Source organism: Accipiter gentilis, chromosome Z, assembly GCF_929443795.1.
Source record: "Accipiter gentilis chromosome Z, bAccGen1.1, whole genome shotgun sequence".
Classification (NCBI taxonomy): domain Eukaryota; kingdom Metazoa; phylum Chordata; class Aves; order Accipitriformes; family Accipitridae; genus Astur; species Astur gentilis.
In genome coordinates, this window is record NC_064919.1 from 17,753,747 (window position 1) to 17,774,891 (window position 21,145).

Consider the following 21,145-nt stretch of genomic DNA (forward strand, 5'->3'; position numbering starts at 1 on the left):
CCAGTGCACAGCGTGGCTTGGTGGGAAGCCCTGATCTTGTCCAGATCAATGCCACTTTGGCCCTGTCCCCTCTGCTGGTGGGAGCGTCAGCAGGCAGCAGATCTCATCTGTGTAATCACCCTGTCTTGCGCTCTTGCAGCTGACGGTATCACTGAGAAATTTTTGATTCATCAAACAAATAATGAGCGTTACTCACTGCCTGCCACGTGGGAATATTTACCCACAGTAATAAAGAGAGGAGGGAGGCAGCTGAAGGTGTGGTCTGCATCCAGAAATCCTGGTGAAACTGCCAGGAAGTGGTGATGGCTGGTCCCTGCCCCGGTTATGCAGGGACACCTCCTCAGGTGTGAGGTTTTGGCTCCCCTGTATATCCAAAGGAAAACCTTTGGTCACTTGCATCTCTGCTTTTTTTGTGTGCTAAGGAGAAGAACAAATCGGTCCTTCTCCCACCTACTTGTGGGGAGACCTCAGGGTGAGTGGAGAAGCAGAACAGAGGCTATCATCGTCTAAAAAACATCTGGAGAAAGGGAGGGAGCTAAGGATGAAAATGAGCGTGGTACTTGCCCTCGTCTTTTTGATTTCCACACTCGTGCAATGGGAGGATAGACTGCAGGCTCTGGGCTTGGGCTGCACGAGCAAGGCAGCACACTGCTCCCAGGTACTGTGGTGTTTGCTGGTATGCAAAAGCCCTGGGAGGAGCAGCAGAACAGAAGTTAGAATATCGGTGCGACTGCAGCAAGGTGGGAGGCCAAGAAGAGCTGTGAAATCTAGGAAAAGCAGCAGATAACAGCAAGGAACAGGCAGGTCCTGTGTGGAGTGGTCACACCAAGGCCACAACGCAGATAAGGGCACCAGGCAGACGTAGAGCAAGAACGATGTGTTGGCCTCCTGCCATCTGTGCCCAGCCAGCCAGAAAGCCAGCAAAGAACACCGCCATCACCCGGGAGGCAAAGACTTAGTCAGGGCTCACGATGTGATGAGCGATACCGGGCAGCACGGACACGGGCAGGTGGGTGCCGGTGAACGTGTGGGAACAAGCACAAAGACAGGGGCAATGCCGTGAGGGAACAAGCGTGAGATCGGTTTTGGAAGAAGCCTGCTTCCTTGTTGCTGCCATCTCCAGCAGAGTTTCTCTGCCTTGCTGGTGGTGAGACTAAGCCTCCAGATCTGCAGGCGAGCCCGGGACCTTCATACCTGCCCCTCCTGCACGATTTGCAGGGCTGTGGCTGCTGAGAGTGCAGGGAGGAGGTGGCAGAGCAGGACCCTCTCCCCTGTCCCAGGAGAAGCCAGAGGTGAGTCCAAGGGCAGTCCCAGATGCAGGGGATGGGGAGCAGCTCCCCCATGTGCTGCTGTACTGCTGGGAGCCCAGGACCTGCTGGCGAAAGCAGAAAGGTGCCCTTCTTCGTGATACCAGCAACACAGAGGAGGAAAGCCCAGGCTCAAATGCATAAGTCTCTCAGACGTAGCTGGAGCTGTGTGGGTAATGTGAGGGCAAGCAGCCACCAGAAAACCTCCTGTCCCATCCAAGAAAGAATTTCCCCACTCTTCTTTGAGGGGGACAGTAGGCAGGACTCTCATCGGGGGCTGCAAGCCTGTGCTTCAGAGGAAAAGCAGGAAAAGACAAAACCAGTTTGCAAGAGGTGATTTCCCCATTGTCATCTCTTAGTGTGTCATTTTAATTTGCTCTGCGAAGGCAACGGCATTAGAATACCACTGAAGAACCAGGTGGAGGAAGATCAAGCCTCATATCAGCCAACAGCGTGCTGGTGGCAGGGCCCTCCAGGGCTCACCCACCAAACCTGGTGCACAGCAGGGCTTGGTCAGGGCATCCACAGCTTTGTATACAGCCCGCCGAGGACTGAGGTCTCCCACCTCTCTGCTGGTTTGCGTTGCTCACCCTCTGGGGTAAGGTTTCTTTCCTAACTCCTGACCTGAACATCTCAGGGCTGCAGTTTGTGCCTGTTGCTTTTTATTCTGTCATCTGGCACTACCAAGAAGAGGTCGGCTCCATCAACTGCCCTTCCAGCAGTTGTAGGCTGCTATCAGATTCCCCCTTGGCCTCCCTGGTACTAGCCTAAACAAGACCAACAGGCCCCCGTGTGCCTCAGGAACAACTGCTAATGCAGTTAAATATTTACTTTAGTTGAGGGATTTCCAAAGTGGAATAATAATAAAAGCCAAAGGTTATTGAACCATGCAAACTCCCTGAAGAGGGAATATAAAACATGTGCACAGCCGCCTCGGCAGAGCAGAGGAATGGTTCTGCAAGGGGAACCCTGAAACGGCCACCTTCCCCTTCCCAAAACCTGGTCACAGCCCTGCTGATTTGGGTGGAAGGACCTCCGAAGGGCAAGCATGGACGCAGCCGCATCCAGGGCCTGTACCCCTCTGGCCACGGTGGATGCTCACCAAGCCATTCCCTCTTGTCTCAGCCGGCCGGAGCCAGCGTGTACATTCCTAAGCCTCAGGTAAGACTGTGGGGAAGAAATGTCCTGAGCACAGTCATGGTTGGCAAGTGCAAATGTGCATGCTGTGGGTGTCTGGAGCTCTCCCAGCCTGCTGGTGATTTCTGCAGGACACCTAACCCCTGCCCGCCCCTTGCACACACAGAACCTCCTACCCACTACCAGGGTGAAGGGCACCCTTCTTCTGGCCCAGACTTCATCTTGGCAAGTCTGTCCCAATGCAGTTTTTAGTCAACACTGGTCTTCAGCTATGATGCCGACTTTCTGCCCAGCGGTCCTCTTTTCCATCCTTCAGCCTTCACCAATGGATTTTGATTCACCAGAAGAAGGTGGGGACAGGTGTGGAAAATTCAGCTTCTCAGAGAGAGGTGATGAGGATGCTCACATGGAAAGGCAGACGTCGAGCATCCAGTCTTGTAGGCAAAGCAGCTGGGATCTTCTGGGGTGGTGATGCTTGCTGAGAAGTTCTTCACTGAAGAGTTGGTGTCTCTGCAGCCCCAGCCTGTCCCACCCCATCCAGCAATGGGGTGGGCTTGCCACAGCATGACAGCAGGCCTCCAGTGTGTTTGAGATCCCCCTCCTGGGGTCCTGCCCAGTGCATTAGGCAGGTGAGTGTCTGCCTGGCAGGGTCTCATGGGATAATGCTCAGGCCACAGCGCAACCACCGAAATCAGCCTGAATTTCCTGGCTTTTCCATGTGAAGTCTCCCAACCCAAATGGAGATACCTGCCACATATGAAGAATGGCAGCTGCAAAGCTGGAGGGCTGGTTCAAGCGAGACGACCGAGAGGTAAGCTGGCTGAGTGCCCAGCCCAGGCTACAGTGCAAAGGGATCGTAAAGCACCCTCCAGTGCTGGTACCTGCAGCTGGCAAGTGGCACTGGGGTGGCTTATCAGTTGCATGAGAGCACCTACGTGATCCCTCTGGGTGCACAGTCCAGCTGTTCCCAGTGCAGATCAAACACTGCTCAAAATGCTGCTTTTCCCAGCACTACTGAGATAAGCTGGTGCCCTCCTCTATAAAGGCAGCCACGAGTGGAGTGAGGTGCATGAGCATGTGCACCTGAACAGACCATGCCTGCGAGGGAGCTGGTGGTGGTGGTGACGGCACTGGTGACTCTCATCACTGCTGGTGGTAAGCTCTGCTGCTGGCAGCTGGCTCTCCGGTGGCGGGTTGGGAACCACAGAGGAACCAAAAATGGGTGGGAGGGCAGAAAGACCCAGAAACTCTGGTTTGGTGAACAGGGGAGGAGGGCAAGGAAACAGTGGCAGTGTGGTGGGGAAGAAGGACCGGAACAAACACACCATGCCCTATTAGCAGTTCAGGGCAAGGGTTACAGGCTGGTTCATCAACCATGTTGCACTCAGTAGAGGGATGGGATAGGGGACAGCCCACAATGCGAACAGGAACCAGGATGTGGGAGTACAGCACGTACACTGGGATGGCAGCTACTGTCATTCCTGCCTCCATGAAGACCTGCAAGTCTTTGCAAGAGCACTATGTGCTCAGCATATTCATGTGGGAAGCAGCTGTTTGTAGGCCCTGGAAAGCTGGTGCTACCTAGGCGTGCATAGTGGTGGTCCTGCAGCAGCCTGTGTGTGAGCCTTCATGCTCCCAGGACATTTGTGCATTGCACAGATGGGCTGTGAACTGGTGCTACTGCTCTGCCTGAGTGCAGAAAAGCAACTCACTGAATGCAGGTCTCCCTCGGGATGGCTATTGTCCAGCTGTGCAGCGTCACCCAGCCTCAGCCCTCTGAAAATACCCCATGTTCCCATGCGGCACTGCATGCGTTCACATTTCCTGGGATGTGCTGGATGCTCTGTGGAGCTCCTGGTGCAGACTGGGAGAGAGGGCTGTTGGGACAGGGATTAGGGGGTGGGAACAGACGTTCCCAGCTTTGTCCCAGCAAGCTCAGCTGCGGATAGGGGCTGTGCACTGTGCTGCTGGGAGGGTGGCATGCAGTAAGCTGATCCCACCTCCTGAAACCCACACAGCTTATCTGTGTCCTGAGTGGGCCCTGCACAACCCTGCCTTCCCTTTGGTTTGGATGTGATCCTCTGTCGATGCCTCATGCTCCTGTCACAGGTGTGCCATTCTCATGGGTCTCTGCTCTGTTTCAGGAGCAGAGCTGAACGAAGGGAAGGGCCTGAGAAGGGTAAGTGGTTTCTGGTTTTCTTTGTTCACGGCTTGAGTTGGGATTTAGTGCCTGGCATGCCTGGGAGAAAGGCTATTCCCAGCAATCATCCCCAGCCTCATGGGTACTGGTGCTCCAGCATCAAACCTGCATCAAAGCCCAGGTTGTGAGTCCCACTGAGGGATGCGGTAGTCTCTGCTCACTACTTTCCTGCTCTGTGTGTACTCCCTGCCCTGTCTGGGGCAGAGGGAACCAGGTCGCTAGTGGTACTTGCTCCTGCCTGGGTGCTGAGGGAGGAAGAGATGGGTGCTGTTGGCACTCAAATGTGTGCTGTGGTTTCTCCTTTCCAGCCGGTGTGTGGAGACATGGTTGAGCTGCAGGCCTGCCCCCTCCTGCACTTGCCTGTCTGTGGGACCGACGGGAACACCTACGCCAATGAATGCCAGCTCTGTGTGCAGCAAATGTAAGCTCATGCCCTTGGCAGAGCCTCCAGGGGTCTAATTTTGAGCATCTGAAACTAGGCGCTTGTGAGTTACTGTCATTCAGGCTCCCTCATGCCTGGGGAAAGCCATGGCAGATGGGAAACACACGTATTCCTGCTAGCAAAGTGGAAGAGGGCTTTTTCATGTCAGCTGAGCTGGATGCTGGGCTATGAAGCCTGTGAGCTTCACCCTCCTGTGCTGGCAGTGACAGTGGATAGGTGCAGGAATGTCCCTAGCTCTTGCCTGCAGGTTCCTGCCCCATCCTTGGCACCATGTTTAGTGACTACTGTGCAGCTGCAGGCTGAGGGATCTAGCTTATTGTGTTGGCAGGGCACTAATCCCCCCAAAGAGCTGAATATTCATCTATTGGATCAACTTGCTAAATCAGACCACCCTATGACTGCATGATCATCAGATCCAAAAGGTGAGGTCAGGAGGCCATGGCCAGGAGACCCTCCAACACCAGTGCCTGCAAGCTGGCAATAAACCAGATGCTCTGTAGAGGATGGGAGAAGGTCCCACTGTCTGTGCTGCCTGCAATTAGAGAAGGGATAGTTGAACTTAGACGGGCAAAAAGGTCGACTAGGCATCTAGTCTGTACAGCCAAACAGAACCACTAAGTCCTTCAAAGGGACCTCTGTGAATGCAGATGCCTAGTTATGTGCCTCATGGCTCTTTTGGCAGAACTTCAAACCAAACTTGAGGACAAGGGCAACAGGGATCTCATGAGAAGCACAAGGGTTGCTTTGCAGCAGTGATTTTATCTAGGTTGGGAAGTGACTGTCTGGGCAGGGGTTCCTGCTAGTAAGGGACCGAGGATGAAGATCAGGTTGAACACAGGTCAGCAGTGCACTTGCATGGCAAATAACACAAACTGTGTGCTGGACTGCAGGTGGAGAGGGATGACCAGCTTGTCAAGGGAAGCTGCAAGGAGGTGTGGAGGAGATGCATCCAGCTAGTCTGGGGAAGGGGAGGCTTGGGGAGACCTAGCAGCAGCCTACAGTTGCACATGGGATGGAGCCACACTCTTCTTGGTGGTAGCAGGTGATGCAACATGGGGGAAGAGCCACAGGTAGCAGCCCCAGAAGGTACAGACTGGACATGGGGGAAACCCCTTCCCCAGGAGGGTGTTACACCACGGAGGTCGGGGGGGGTGGTCTCCATCCTTGGGGCACAGGTGGTTAGGGCTCAGACAGAGCCATGGCCACCATAACCCCACACTGGGGACAGCCCTGCTGAGAGCAGGTTGGGCGGGAGACCCACCACCAGCGCTGCACACGTGGGGAGGGGACATCTGTGGGCCAGGATGGCTTGCAGTCATCTCAGCTTTTTAGACAGGAAATGAACAAGCCAATTTTATAATAGTCAGCTCTGTTCTGTGGGCTGTACAGGAGCCAAAATACAACTTGAGGAGTATTTTTTTGAGCTCTTACTCTTTTTTCCTATGTTATTCTAGGAAAACCAGGCAAGACATCCGGATTTTGAAGGACGGGGAGTGTCAAAATATCTAAGCTTTCTGGTAGCTTTCCTGAGCTTAGCAACAGGTGATTAATTGATCCTGCGTGCTCTTTCCTGATTGCACATTTAACTTAGTAAAGGTGAATAATAAAATGACATGCACAATCTTATTTCAACATCACTTTTTTATGCAAGGCTGAGGGAAAACAGCACAAGCCAGTTCCCACAAAGGGCTAGTAAAAGCATACAGTCAAAACATTCATTTCAAATCCACATCACAAACCAAGGCTCTGCACTGTGAGTATTCCTGTGAGAAAGGCCACAAGGGAGCAGCAAGAAACACCCAGATCCCGATGAAGAAGGTCCTGAACAAGTGCAGGTTTTTTCTGCAGAGGCCATTTAGCGAAGGAAACATAAAGTTTCTTCAGCATGGGAGAAGAAAACTCCCTGACTCCCTTGCAAACACCACTGCTTCCAGAGCTGATATAAATTGAAAACAGTAACAGCTGCACTTCTCATACTAGATGTTATTCAGCTTTTTCTCCAAGAGCCTTTCACAAGAGGAATCAGCCCAGATAACACATGGGAGCATGGAAAGAGCCCAGGGGGGAGACCCTGAACACAAGGCAACCCGGATCTCTGCTCCAGCACTTTAGAGCAACCTTCAAACTGAAATAATTACCCAGCAGATTAAAAGGTCTTCCCCAGGCTGAAAAGTGCTAGCATGGCTAGTTGCTCAGAATTGTCCCAAGCTTTGATTGTCCCTGTTTTCCTTCCCCAGACCCTTTCCACTTCTGCACGGGAAGGGACACAGCTTGCTCACCTGTCCACAGCTGCTGCTATTAGACCATCTGCTTATTTGTCCCAGGGCTCTGCAAGCCTGTTTGCCCCCTTCCAGTCCTCAGGTAGCGAGGGGGGGTGGTGATCTGGCTGCATGTTGCTCTCTGTGTTGCCACTCCTTCTGTGCAGATTTTCAGATGGTGTCTCCCCTGGATCAGCCCCAAAACACTTCCATGGTGAGCAACACAAATGCCTTGCTCATCTCCCCCCCGGGGTTTTCCATGCCTGCTGCTGCCAACCCAACTGCAGGCAGGATGTATTCTGGCAGCTCTGTCCCAGCTCTCTGCCAGGCCTGAGGGGAAGATTTTGCCCAGCATAGCATGGTGCATAACTGTGACCTGTTCTCATGGGAGGGCAGGGGCAGCATCTCAGCCCCACGCAGTGGCTTGAGCCGCACAGGCTGAGTGGCTGCAGCCTGTCACTGTGTTTCCTGAGCGCCATGTCTACTTGCAGAGGCTAGGAAAAAGCAAAACAATTTGGGGGCTCTTCTAAAGAGGGAAACTGCATGCCTCCAGCACAACGTGGAGTGTTTATTCAGAAACTGCAGAGCTAAAGCACATACTTGTGGGCCAGACTTACAAGGTCAAAGTGTGGGAAGCCTCAGGATGGGATCAGTGTGTAGTCTACACACAGTGAATTCAGAGATACCGGTCCTCCCGGGGACTGGTGGATTTGCCTGTTTATCTTACATGGCTCAAAAACAAGTGTCAGACCAAGTAGGAGGCGAAAGGAGTGATTTAACACCACCACAAACCTCAGGAGCCGGTGCAGAATGGCTGGAGCCCGTCTGGTACAGAAAGTCTGACTCTGAAGGCCAGCAGATCTGTGTCTGGCAAGGTCAAGTGAGACTCAGGAGGCAGCTGGTGGATAGCAAGATGCCTGCAACGCACTGGTCTGTGGCAGGGGGTATGCATGTGGATTTGCACTGTTGCATACAGTTTTGCCTGTTGAATTTACCAATCTGTTTCCCATCTTTTCATGCTTCAGTCAAGGCAGCGTCAGGAAGGGATTATCTGCTCTTACAGGCACCATAGTTCATCACACAGAACTACTAGTAGTCCTGCTCCGAGAGAAGCATGCTGCAATCAGGCAAGTTGCCCCCAAACCTGCCTCAAGTTGGAGTAAAGGACAAGCCTGAAAATTGCTTCTCTGTTGTTCTTATGCAAGACAAAACTGGAAGAAGTGCCCCTGACTCCCTGCTAGAGTGACAGCCGTATAACTCTCCCAGCTGCCCATGTTGATCCCCCAGATAACGGTGGGTTGAGGGCTGCATCCATGGCTGCAGGGAGGGGTAGGCAGGTCTCTGGATATTGCCTTGCAGTAGCAATGCCAGGTGGGGGTAAACAGAGATACCATTGAGTCTCATAAAGAGCTTTGACATCTACATATATCCAAAGCCTTGGTGTTGCTGTGACTGCAGTGACAGCAGTCCCAACAGTGTCCAGAGGCAGGCCCAGTGGCAGGATCCAGTGCTAGTTCCAGCTGTCCCTTGGACAAAGCATTCCCAGGGCTTTTGGGTAGTGAAGCCATGTCGGGGACCAGCATGGTGAGATGTACCCAAGGTGGCGGGTGGTCCCCTACCAAGCAGCTCCAGTGACACTCAAGGAGCCTGTGACACTGGAGCTGCTCAGGTTGCTGGACACCTGGTTGAGCTCCTCCAGGTCCTCACCTAGGAAACTGGATGCATCAATGAAGGTGGCCCAGGGCTAGCTGAACCAAAATGTGGAGAGAAAGGGGAAGGAAGCAGTGCCTGGCACACTGTAAAGCGTCCAGCTGCAATAGCTCATGCAACTGAGACTGGCCAGAAAGTTTAACCTACTTGCACAAATTCACCCATAGCAAAGGGAAGGCAGCTTTGGCGATATCTGCTACAGAGCTCTGCTGGAGAAGAAGAGTGCTGTGTTGCTCGTGCTGATGGGGGACACAGAAGCAACACTGGGCTCTAAAATGAGTGTCTGAGCCCAGTGTTCCTGGCATAGTTGGCAAGTCTCTGCCTCTCAGTCCCTCTACTTCGGAGCAGAGACAACTTGAAACTAGGTGGTGGAGTCTGTAATTTCCACACTGTAATTTCCAAAGGGGGTCCCATGGTATAATAAAATTACTTCCTTGGTATTTAAAGTAATTCACACACAAAAGCCAAATCTTTACAGAGATTTCGGTCCTAAGAGATGCAAGTGCAGGTTCTGGAAGATTTTAAAGCCCATCTATTCCATTAAGCACCTCTAAAGACTCCGAGGGCACAGCAACTCTTTCTTTTACAAACATTCTTTACAAATCTATTGGTTTCTACCCAGCTAGAAGATGGCTGGAATGGAGAAACATTCCCAGTACCAGCTCTGCAGTGTCTTATGGCAATGTTTTGCTGAGTCAAGAGTCATTTATCAGACCTCACCAGGCTTTGGAGTGACTGAGTAGATGGGGGGTGTGAGAAGCTCAGTTAGCTACAGCCTGAGCATGCACTCAGTTCCCATGGAGCACTGAAACACCCGAGGATTTCCACCCTTTCTTTCATGTGGCATATCACCTGCAAGCAGCCCAGAATATGTCAAGCTCTTTGCATGCTTCCACATCTGATGTCCCGCTATGGCCAGGCATATAGAATCATAGAATAGAATCGTTTAGTTTGGAAAAGGCCCTTAAGATCATCTAGTCCAACTGTTAACCTAATGCTACCAAGTCCACCACTAAACCATGTCCCCCAAGTGCCACATCTACACGTCTTTTAATACCTCTCAGGATGGTGACTCAATGTCTTCCCTAGGCAGCCTGTTCCAGTGCTTGACAACCCTTTCGGTGAAGAAATTTATGCTAATATCCAATCTAAACCTTCCCTGGTGCAACTTGAGGCCGTTTCCTCTCATCCTATCTCTTGTTACTTGAGAGAAGAGACAGACACCCACCTCACTACAACCTCCTTTCAGGTAGTTGTAGAGAGCGATGAGGTCTCCCCTCTGCATCCTTTTCTCCAGGCTAAACAACCCCAGTTCCCTCAGCTGCTTCTCACAGGACTTGTTCTCTAGACCTTTGACCAGCTTCATTGCTCTTCTTTGGGCACACACACCAGCAGCTCAATATCTTTCTTGTAGTGAGGAGCCCAAAACTGAACACAGGATTCGAGGTGTGGTATGTTTTCCCCCCTCCCCAAGCACTGTCTTTTCACTGGAGCATCCTGCAAGATAAGAGTTTTCAGGATGTCTGCATGAGGCAGGGTGACCCCAGGGCCATGCAGCATCATACAGTACTGTAACATGGACACCCTCACCAGCATGGGACACCTTGCCTTCACTTGTGACTGAGCTACAAGAAAGTTCCCTGTGAATGACTTGGAAGCCTCACATCTCTTTATGCCTGCCATCCATGCTCCTGGCCCACCCTCCTGTATCAGAGTCTTCCCATATCTGCTCTGCTGCCACCACCCTGCTCCTTCTTTTGGGGCTGTTAAACCTGCCCCACCTCTCTGGAGGTACCATGTAATCTGCAGTGGACACAGGGGAGGAGCCCTAGAGCAAAGTGGTAACTCAAGGGATAAGCAGAAAGGGAGCAGAGATGACCACGGACCCCCAGGTTACATCTTAAGAAAACCTCATGCACAAAATTTCAAACTCTGGAGCTTTCAGGGACCTAGAGAGAGAACCTGGAGAGAGGAAAGGCTGTACATTAAAAAAGTAAAAAGCCTGGCAAAAACTGGAGGCAGGCCAGATCTGCTTACTGCTGAAGAGCTGCTCTGCTGCAGGGCAGGTCTTGGGACTGCCCAAGGAGATGGAATCATCCATACCATGAAAGGCAGCCAATTCCCAGAGCACCTGGGGGTAGCCACATTGTTAGGTTCTTCTACTAGTCTTGGAGCCACTTTGAAGTCATTCGTGGGGGGGTTAGGGGCACCAGCACCTCACCACAGCATAAGCAGCTGAATATCTTATGGGGGCAAGTGCTGGTAGAAGCTGAATCCCAAATACTTTGGCACTGAGTGTGTTAGAAACTGGCCAAAGTGGGGACGAGTCCCTGGTCCAGCAGAATTGTTATACACAGGTATAATCTTAAGCTTTTCTGCGCTATCCCAGCACAAGAGACTCTGAAGGCAAGAGGACGCCAGGATTGCCACCTCATTCCAAATGCAGGAAACTGAGGCAGACTGACCTGGGGGCCCAGCCATGCAGACCACAGAGCAGGGAGCAGGATCTCAGGATTGAAGCCATTGTACCAAGCAGAAGCTTCCTCTTTGCAGCTGTACTGGCCCTGAAGAAGGTCCTACAGAGACTGCACGAGCCTGCATGCTGTGCAGGTCTGGGGCCCAGATGGGCAACAGGGAGCTGGGAGCAACCACTAAAGGATACCCTCCTGTGGGAGCAAGGGACCCTGGTTTTACTGGGGCTGCCCATTGCCATCCTGTTTCATGAGGACAGTGCTTTGCTCATAGCCTTGATCCACCGGGTGCTGGACCAACGAGTCATTGGGAAGTCCTCAACATGCACAGGCCCTTGGCTGGAGTCCTGGTATGGATTCATTATTCTGTCTGGATTTCTCAGGAAGGTGGTGTAGCCCTTGGACAGGTCACATGAATTTGGCAGTCTCCATCCTTAGGGGTTTTCAAAACATATGATGCTACAGCCACCCTGACCTCGTGCAGCAGACAGTCCTGCTGTGAGGGGGGGGCTGGAGTGGAGATGGAAGTCCCTTCCCACTAGCACTGCTAGGGTCCTGTGCAAACACCTTTCAAACAGCACACATCCCATTTCACACCTTGCAAGGGGTCCACAAGGACTAAAAACACCTCCCTGCACCTCACTCTGGAAACCAGCAGTGAGGCAGCATCCTGCCCTGCCATGAAGCTTCTGTCTACTACAAAGGAGGGCATTTAAGTCACAGTTTAGCAGCAGTGAGTGTAAATTTCCTACTTGAAGTGGTTGCTGTATAAAAGCACTAACATGTTTTGCAATCCACGCAGTAGAGCCTGGGCAGAGACTCGTGCACCTTTGCACTCTGATAAGGAGAATATTATTGGTCTACTAGTGGCCTAGCCAGATAAGAGGTTTGGGGCGGGCAGTCTGTGGTTTTTTTTTCCTCAAGCTCTCATTATTCTGCACCAGTATCTCCAGATGCTGTTCGTGGGGAACTAAGCTGCTTTCCATCTAAAACTGCAAAGAGTGATGGAGAGTTTAAGCAAAGACCTTGCCTATTCGGACTCATCCCAGCCACCCTCTGCAAACAGGGAGGAGTATGCCGTGCCAGGTAATGATGACAATATTACTAATTTAAGTTTTTGGAGTGAGGAGAGAATGATCTTTGCCACTGGTGGTTTCTAAAAAAGGAGTTAATAATTGCCAGTTTATACTTGGGGGATGGAGGATGTGCATTTAACTGCAAATATATGTGGCTTTTTCCGAGTTGTGTTTCTGATCACAAAGGCAGAAGCACCTATAAAGGCTTTTCAACTTGGACAAAGTCCCTCAGGCAGCATCAATATATTGTCTGTTTGCAGACTGGCGATACTCTCTCATTGTTCTCTTAGCTTGATGGATTTTTTTCTTTTCATTTCATCTCTGTATCTTTGTATCCTCTGCTAAATAATTTTTCATCAGTATGCCGATGTTTTACTATCTTTCCTGCCTAGTGCTAGCAGGGGACCGGCAGCTTTGGAGCAGCCGTGGGAGTACTTTCTTGGACTGGTTAGAAATAAATGAGGGGTGTTTGCTACCTGTGCGAAACAATTTGCTTGGGATGGGTTGGGAAGGAGACTGATTGCAAGCAGCTAAAAATACTTTTATGGCTCATAAGACATTTTGAAAGGGAAAGAAAGTTACCTTGGCTGCAAAGGGATGTGCAAGGGATTATGCACTTCAGTTGTTAAACTGAAGCCCTGTGAGCCCTGTGTAGATCCCGCTACTACAACTTGTAGCCTCATCTTCCCAGGCAGCTTCATGCCTTTTGCTATGTGGATGGCAGAGTCATCTCTTGCTGGCTGTGCCCTGTGGCCTTTGATACTGCTTCACATTGAGAAGCAGCTTCCCATTTGGGGAACATCTACTTGGCTGTACGGTGTGCAGTCCAAGTCCGGTGTTTTTTGTCTCAGAGGCTGACACCTTCTCTGGTCATGCCGAGATGCGCTTACCATAACTGCCATACTCTGGCACTGTTGTTGTATGTGGCACTGTATGTTCAAATCTGTATCTCATCCTGCTGTGCCTTTTCTCTTTGGTCTGGTTAGGCTGGAATTTTTTTAGGAAAGGAGCCGTCTTCTCCCCTACGGCTCTACTGTGCTCCAAGCAAAGGGGAGTCCTCGAACTACTGTACAAAAAACAGCAATAAAAGAACAGAAAAACTAATAGGCAACAACAGAAAGTAGGATTATTTTTTACTTTGTGGTTGTGATGGTGGCTGTTATTGTTAGGCAGCACTTGGAATACCAAGCCCAGATTGAGGCAGCTCTGGGCACAGGAAAGACAAAGGCATACTGGGGTGAGTCCAGTTCTCCCAGCTGGACAAGGGAATGATGACCATTCTTCACCAATTTGACCTAATACTTTAGTGTGAGCGGAGGCTCTTTGTCGAAGGAGCTGTGTCTGATTACATCTGGAAGGAGCAGGTCATAGTGTTGCTTTTTTATTGTGTGGGTTTTGTTGAAACTATGAAAATCAGTGCTTTTGTAACCTCTTCAGTGTATGCGTGGGAAGAGTCTCCACTTGTTCCCAGACCCGGGGGAGTAGTGTTGCTTCTGAACAAAGCCCTTCTTCTCAAGGGAGCACTGTCGTGCTACTTGATCTAAGCCAAGGGATTTCACGGTGTCCTCATGGCACGGGAAGCCTGTCCCGTGCTTCCATCAGGCTCCAGGTCCCTACAGTGCTAGGTAGGTTGGACAAGAGTCACCCCAAGGCTGCAGCAGCAGGAAGAAAAATGCAACTAGAAATTTAGAGTAACATCCAGTGCCGGAGCCTGGGAGCTTTGGGTGGTGTGTCATCAGATCCTAGCCACCGAGGCTGAGCTGGAAGTACGGCACCTAAGCAGTTTTGTATCAAGACCCAATTCATGACAGAAACAGCATGGTCTCTTGCATCAGTCCTCTGTCACCAGGCAGGGAGGGATCAAACTGTCCCTTGGCCAGTATCTCATGTTTGCACTTAATTTGTCCTTGTAGATGTCAGCATCACCCGTCGCTTGAGAGACCGGGAAATGCTCCGGAAAAGAAGAGCTGAAGCCCACGAGAAAGACTCAGTTCAGTGGGTTCTGAGGTGAATCTCATTTATGCTTTATGCCCCATCAGTCTTCAGTGGGGGAAGGTGACCTGCAGCCGGTAGCTGCTGAAGGTCCAGGCAGGGGTTGGGGGGGCAGAGGTGGGGTGGGGGGGTGGGTTACATGGGTGGTAGGTTGGGTGCCAAGCAATCCTCAACCACAGTGTGGGGCTGGGGAAAAATTTGGTGCCCAAGCTCCTGCCTGCCAGTGCAGCCACAGGAGGCTGCCGTGCAGGGCTGGGGAGGAGGGCTGCAGAAATGCAGCTTCTGCTGGGATGGACGGGGTCACAATCCCAGGAGGGGGGCTGGCAAAGCAGCTTTGGCACAGGAGGGAAAGTCCTCCGCCCCACACCCAACTCTTTGCCCCTTTGAAATCCCCCGGCAGGGATTTCAAGAAGACCAAACAGCAAAAGAGAAGCAGAGGAGGCAGGCGAGGACGAGGCCGCGAGCCTGTGATGGAGCCCAGCCAGGAGCCAGAACTGCAGCTGGACCCCCAGCCCAAGCCGCAGGAGGAGGCTGAGCCAGTGCCCTCCAGTTCAGCACCGCCTGAGCCGGTGCATCAATTGCCCGTGCTGACAATCCAGGACCTGGTCAGTGAGATGGAACTGGGAGCAGCAGAGGGGGAGCAGGGAGCCATGATCGAGGATCCTGTGGGTGAGCTGCCGGAGGGCCACTGGCCCTGTGGGGGCTCGGGGGGGATGCTGGAGCTGTGGCAGCAGATACCACTCTCCAAGTCACAGGGAGTGACAAAAAGCCCACTGAAGTCAGCAGAGTCATTGGCATGGGGTCTGTGGTGCCTGGTCCTAAATAGCTCCTTTTCCTAAGGACACCCCTGGTCTCTGCCAAGAGCCAGGTTAGGGCAGAGAGGCTGTGGAGAGAAGATGTGGTCTCTTGAGGCCAGAGCTGGTCAGGGAGAGCCGAAACCCGGACACGCTCTGTCCACAGTCCACCTGGTTTGGGGGCTGTCACCGGGGTGGAGGGGGAGGGAAAGGTGGGCACGAGGGCAAGGGGTGGGTGTCTGCAAGGGACTACCCCTTTGAAATCTGCCAGGACTGAGGCACGGAGGGCACTAGACTGGTCTGAATGGCAGATTGCCATCTGGGCTCAGGAAATCCATTTACAGCTAACGCAGCTGGGGCCAGCAGGAGTTGCTCCCAGATCTGGCTTGGGAAGAGGAGAGCACATTTACTTTAGTGGTCAGTGGGCCAAGCCTGCAGGTTGCTTCAAAACCAGGAAAACCTAGGATCTGCTTCAGAGGCGGTGAGCATCCTCTGACCTGCGATTAATGCATTTCCAGCAACGTCTGTGCCAGGGAAGGAGAAAAGACCTTTCACTGCAAGGCATGCAATGCCCTCATGCCAAAGAAAAAAACCATACCGCATCCTAGGGACTGGGTCTGACTGGGGCGCATCACACGAGTCCAGCTCCCAGCCCTGAGATCTTGAAATGGGCTGTGTTTATTTGCCTCCTGCCTTTAAACCCGCTGGGGCTTTACCCTCTCCAACTCCCCTCCACAGCCCCTGGGACTGCCATGTCCTTTGAAAAGCAGGCAGACCACTGGGAGCTACCTAACATCACAAGCAATTGCAGGAGCCTGGCCATGGGGGCTTTAGCATGGCATGGAGGGGTAATGCATGAGAGACCCCTAGTATGAAATTATCTGTCTCTTACAGGCCTTGTAGGTGAAGAAGACCTGCTGAAACCAGCAGAAGCAGAAATACCAGAAGCTTTGAATATTCCTCTGGAAAATGAATACCGGAATGATGAGTCCAGCACAGTTGTTCTATTTTAATTTGCTGTTGGTTGTATTTTTTTCCAATGGTTTTACTCCTGCATGATAAACTCCGATAAGTACTGGACCAGCTCTTTCCTTGTGAGTAATAAAGCCCGCACGTTGCTGATTGCTCTGCTTGCTATGCTTCTTTCAGGTTACGATGAGGGGGAACACGGTTGCTTGCATAAAGGCAGTCCTTTCCGAGGTGCCTGCTGCCCGGGGTCCATGAGGCCCCCCCAACCCTCTCTGGCAGCAGGCTGTTCCACCTGGGTGGTGGTCCTGTGGAGGGCTGCACAGTGCCCCACCATGCTGCAGTTTAAGCGTACAGACCAGCGTCCCGCCATGTTTCTGAAAGGCATTTCTGATTTGCAGAAATGCAAGTGGCATTGTGAAGCTGAATCCCACCATGATTTTTAGCTCGCTGGAGCAGCCCAGCTTGGGCTTTTTCCTGCACCTGATAAATCCTACAGCCCCTTGTGTTATTGTCTTCAGTCTGAACGTCTTTCTCACAGTCTGTTCTCCTCCTTGGTAAACAGCTTGCTTTCCTAAAGCCTGGAAAGCATTTTGTTTCCAATTTCTGGCCAACCTCACACTAAACTTGCTGAGCTGCTGCATTAGGCAAACAAAAGGTGGTTGAAAACAGCCGAATGTGACAAGCTGAAACTTGGCTGAACCATACACTTCTGTGAGGGAAATGCCATTTGGGGCAAAGACAGAAGCCACTCTGCGCAGCTTGCCGTGCCCTTGGATCCCCAGCCACACATACAGGATTTGTCCTGAAGCCAGGAAGGAAGGAGGCACCCTCTTTCTCTTCCCACATTTTGGGTCTTGTGGTCTTGTCTCCTGTCTGTGGCAGGAGGGGTGGCTCTCATGTTCCTCTAATATCCTGACACAGAGAGTCTTTCTCCTCTTGGGGTGGGGTGGAAGTCTCTATTGCTATTACCTGAGTTACCAAGGGCCTGTCTCCCAGAGCACAGGACTGGCCAGGCACTGAGGTCACCCTCGATTTGGGGGATTTATAGATTTTTTGTGGCTCCAGAGATGTTGCTGCTGCTGTCCCAGAGCCCTGCAGGCTCTGTGTCTCAGCAGATGTGACATCTCACTGGTGACACCAGTAATGTCATCTTTTGAGTGACAGGATGGATATCACTGATTCTGCCCCTGCTTCAGTCCCAGGCATGTCACATGAGGGGCAAGTGCTCACAAGCACTTAGCACAGCCTCCCCACCCCAAAATCCTGGGATGACCTCTGCAGTTACACCACAAGAAGCTCTAAAGCACCTGGTGTGTGTCAAAGCAGAAAGCATCCAGCAGCCCCAATAGCTAAGCAAATGCAGCCCATTCCCCGTGGGCAGCTCCTGGAGGGACAGGTCTCCCTACACAGCTGTCCTGGCACTGTTTTGGTCTCCATAGTCATCTCAGCTAACACAAGGTTGCGCTATCCCCTTCAGTGACTGATATCGGTGGGAGCAGAGCAAGATCTCTCACCTTCTGCCGTGAACTACCTAAACCTCATTCACAACCCCAAATACCTAAGGCATAACCAGAGGGCCTTGCAGAAGCCCTGCAGCGTTGTCGTGGTTTAACCCCAGCCAGCAACTAAGCACCACGCAGCCACTCACTCACTCCCCCCCATCCAGTGGGATGGGGGAGGAAATCGGGGAAAAAAACGTAAAACTCCTGGGTTGAGATAAGAACGGTTTAATAGAACAGAAGAGAAGAAACTAATAATGATAATGATAACACTAATAAAATGACAATGGCAGTAATAAAAGGATTGTGATGTACAAATGATGCGCAGGGCAATTGCTCACCACCCCCCGACCGACACCCCACCAGTCCCCGAGCAGCGATTCCCTGCCCCCCCACTTCCCAGTTCCTAAACTAGATGGGACATCCCATGGTATGGAATACACCGTTGGCCAGTTTGGGTCAGGTGCCTTGGTTGTGTCCTGTGCCAACTTCTTGTGCCCTGGCTGGCCATGAGAAGCTGAAAAAAAATCCTTGACTTTAGTCTAAACACTACTGAGCAACAACTGAAAACATCAGTGTTATCAACATTCTTCGCATGCTGAACTCAAAACACAGCACCGTACCAGCTACTAGGAAGACAGTTAACTCTATCCTAGCTGAAACCAGGACAAGCGTGGAGGGAGCTGTAGCTGGCGGAGGGATGCTGACCGCAGACCAAGGCACTGGGTGAAGGCAGCTGAGGCTGCATGGGACTGAAGGGAAGCCAGAGGCAGAATGCCATGTTATGGTTGAGCACCACCACAAAATCTGTGCTGGGGTCCTCCTGCAACTGTGATGCTGCGTTGCAAGGAGGCTGGGCTGTAGGCTCTGCTGCAGGCAGGCAGGCAGGCCAGGAGACCCTGCCACCTGGCAGAGCCCCACATGTGCCGTGGTGAGGGCCAGGAAGAGCTAGTGGCTCCTTCCAGCTCTCCAGCCCTCTGCAGTGCTCACAGAGGAGGTGGGGGAGAAATTGGCTGCGCTGCCCACCTCCACGTCTGCAGACATTTAGGCTCACCTGGTTTCCACAGCTCTTTAGATTTTGGGGAGAAGAAACTTCTGGGAGGCGTTAGACTCGTCTCACAGCTCCTGTCAGTCAAGGAGGGCACAAAACAATCTACCATGGCCCTCCTTCTCTGGTGTTGAAGTGGAGCTGAAGGAAGTGGCGAAGGCCTGGCAAGGTGAATTCTCTATGAACATGGGGCAATGCTTGTTGCCGAAACACGTGTGGGCAGCAGTGCCGATCCTGTGCCGCAAGGACTGGAGAGCTCCCTGTGGGCAGAGGCTCAGAGGGACCGGAGAAAACACCTCTGTCCATCTCTGCAGAGAAGGCTTTGGTGGCCATGAGGTCCTGGAGTCACACCGGGTACCACACGCTCTGTCTTAGAGCTGCTCTTACTCTAACTGGCTTCTTTGGCAGCCGGTAAGAAAGGTGTACCTGCAAGCAACAAATCTTATCACAAAATAACCAAGGGAAAGATAAAGCCTTCCTTATCAGCACTTTCACTCACAAGGTACTGTTTCTTTCTCTGACGAGAGGACAGATAACAGAGCTCTTGCTTATGCAGATGGGGTTTAGGTGCAAAGCTGGACAAGTAGAGGTCCATGTGCATCCCTGAGGTAGGTCCTGCTGTCTGAATGGAGCTGGGGATGGGCTGGCAACAGTGGCTGTATCTAGGGAAGGGACGCTGCTGTTTTGCAGATTGCATCACCCTCTCCCTCCTTTCCCTCCTTCCTGAGCCCCAGAGAGATGTCTTTACCCAGGGCTGTTAACAGAGTGTGCAATGAAGGTCATTTTTACCGTCTGAGGTGACAAGTAGGGTCTGGGTCTGACATGAACGGGAAGGCTGGGGGAGGTCAGAGACCTTTAACTGACTTCAGCCTTCTGGATGATGAAGAACGGGTAATGGGTGCAGGGAGAGGGGGTTGTAGTGAGGTGGGTGCTGGTCTCTTCTGTCAGGTGGCTGGAGATAGGACAAGAGGAAATGGCCTCAAGTTGAGGCAAAGAAGATTTAGGTTAGATATTAGGAAAAATTTCTTTACCGAGAGGGTTGTCAAACATTGGAATGGGCTGCCCAGGGAAGTGGTTGAGTCACCATCCCCGGAGATATTCAAAAAGTGAGTGGACAGGGTACTTCAGGACATGGTTTAGTGGGCATGGTTAATGGTTGGACTCGATGATCTTGAAGGTCTTTTCCAACCTAAATGATTCTATGATTCTATGAGAGGGCTTCTGAGCTAAGGGGCCAGCACAGGGAGGTGGGTCTGTGCCCGACACAATGCCCCCCTCCTTGCTGTGCTGTACCGGTGAGAGGGCTGCATGAGGCTCTTCCAGGATGCTTTGACCTGCTACCTGAGCCATGCAGACCAAGGCAGGCATGCTGTGATATGCAGTGAGCATGACCCCCATGATTCTCTCCTCAGTCCTGAGATTCAGCTTGGTGTTTGTTAATGTCAACTGGGCTGGGCTGACCATGCTGCTGTGAGCTCATCTCAGGGCAGCGGGTCCTGTCCCCATCACCTGCAGAGCGTGGGGAGCGATCCTGAGGGCTAACAGCTGTGACAGAACAGCTAAAGAGAGGGAAGCTGATGCCATATCCAGGAGAACCAGACTCTCCTCTGCCTACTGCCAATTATACTTCAATATCCTTCCAGGAAACATGCTTCCAGCTTGATGGGAGAAGAGAGGTGGTTTGGTTGGTGCACCCTGGCTTCCCACTTCTCAAATTGCCCTTGTGAAACAGGGCCCTCCACATCTGCAGAAAGTCAGGGGTGATTTGTGGCAGGCTGTTTCTCATGGGTGATGTTTTGAGGTGGGAGGGTTTTCTGGTCCTTGGCAGATGTGAAGTCATAGCTAAGCCTGAGCAGAAAGTGGGCCAGCAACTTACAGCCAGAGGCCACGAGAGGTCAATGAAAAGCCATTCCACCCTGCAAGAGCCTGGTCTTGCAGAGATAAGAAAACTTTCTGGCTGATTTACCAATATTGACTTTAAGCAGTAAATCCTGGTGACAGCAAATACCCGCTCCCTCTTTGGACACTTTTTCCTGGTCAGAGTGTGTTAGGTCTGATCCTTCCCATTCTGTGTTTGCCATTTAAATAAGTACCTCTCCAATACTGCCAGGGCTGCCACAGAGTGCAGCTCTATGCCCAGCTGGGCTCAGCAGTGCTCCACCGGCTGGCCTGGCTCTCCTGTTCCACCAGGAAATGATATAACTGTAGAAAAAGTTAAGTGGGAAGAGATCTCTGGAAATCT

At 51.9% G+C, this 21,145-nt stretch overlaps 2 protein-coding genes across 4 annotated transcripts; both read left to right on the forward strand.

Annotated features, from left to right (window-relative positions):
- The first annotated feature begins 3,527 nt into the window (after positions 1-3,527).
- Positions 3,528-6,690, forward strand: SPINK4 (serine peptidase inhibitor Kazal type 4). The gene is made up of 4 exons (XM_049795563.1): positions 3,528-3,599; positions 4,589-4,623; positions 4,953-5,065; positions 6,541-6,690. The coding sequence occupies exons 1-4, from the start codon at positions 3,539-3,541 to the stop codon at positions 6,593-6,595; spliced, it is 264 nt and encodes an 87-aa protein (XP_049651520.1). The 5' UTR covers positions 3,528-3,538; the 3' UTR covers positions 6,596-6,690.
- Positions 6,691-12,452: 5,762 nt separating this feature from the next.
- On the forward strand, positions 12,453-16,509 carry HEMGN (hemogen). 3 transcript variants are annotated; one of them, XM_049795250.1, is made up of 4 exons: positions 12,453-12,611; positions 14,515-14,608; positions 14,994-15,262; positions 16,282-16,509. In XM_049795250.1, exons 1-4 carry the CDS (start codon positions 12,530-12,532, stop codon positions 16,398-16,400), a joined length of 564 nt encoding a protein of 187 aa, XP_049651207.1. In that variant the 5' UTR covers positions 12,453-12,529; the 3' UTR covers positions 16,401-16,509. The 3 variants fall into 3 exon arrangements, with proteins under 3 accessions (XP_049651207.1, XP_049651208.1, XP_049651206.1); XM_049795251.1 differs by having other exon boundaries at positions 14,994-15,198; XM_049795249.1 differs by lacking the exon at positions 16,282-16,509 and having other exon boundaries at positions 14,994-16,267.
- The last annotated feature ends 4,636 nt before the right edge of the window (positions 16,510-21,145 follow it).

Coding starts and splice junctions, on each gene's coding strand:
- SPINK4 (XM_049795563.1), top strand. CDS start 3,539: ATGCCTGCGAGGGAGCTGGTGGTGGTGGTGACGGCACTGGTGACTCTC. Junction 3,600..4,588: donor GACTCTCATCACTGCTGGTG/GTAAGCTCTGCT, acceptor GCTCTGTTTCAG/GAGCAGAGCTGAACGAAGGG. Junction 4,624..4,952: donor AAGGGAAGGGCCTGAGAAGG/GTAAGTGGTTTC, acceptor TCTCCTTTCCAG/CCGGTGTGTGGAGACATGGT.
- HEMGN (XM_049795249.1), top strand. CDS start 12,530: ATGGAGAGTTTAAGCAAAGACCTTGCCTATTCGGACTCATCCCAGCCA. Junction 12,612..14,514: donor GGAGGAGTATGCCGTGCCAG/GTAATGATGACA, acceptor TTGTCCTTGTAG/ATGTCAGCATCACCCGTCGC. Junction 14,609..14,993: donor TCAGTTCAGTGGGTTCTGAG/GTGAATCTCATT, acceptor ATCCCCCGGCAG/GGATTTCAAGAAGACCAAAC.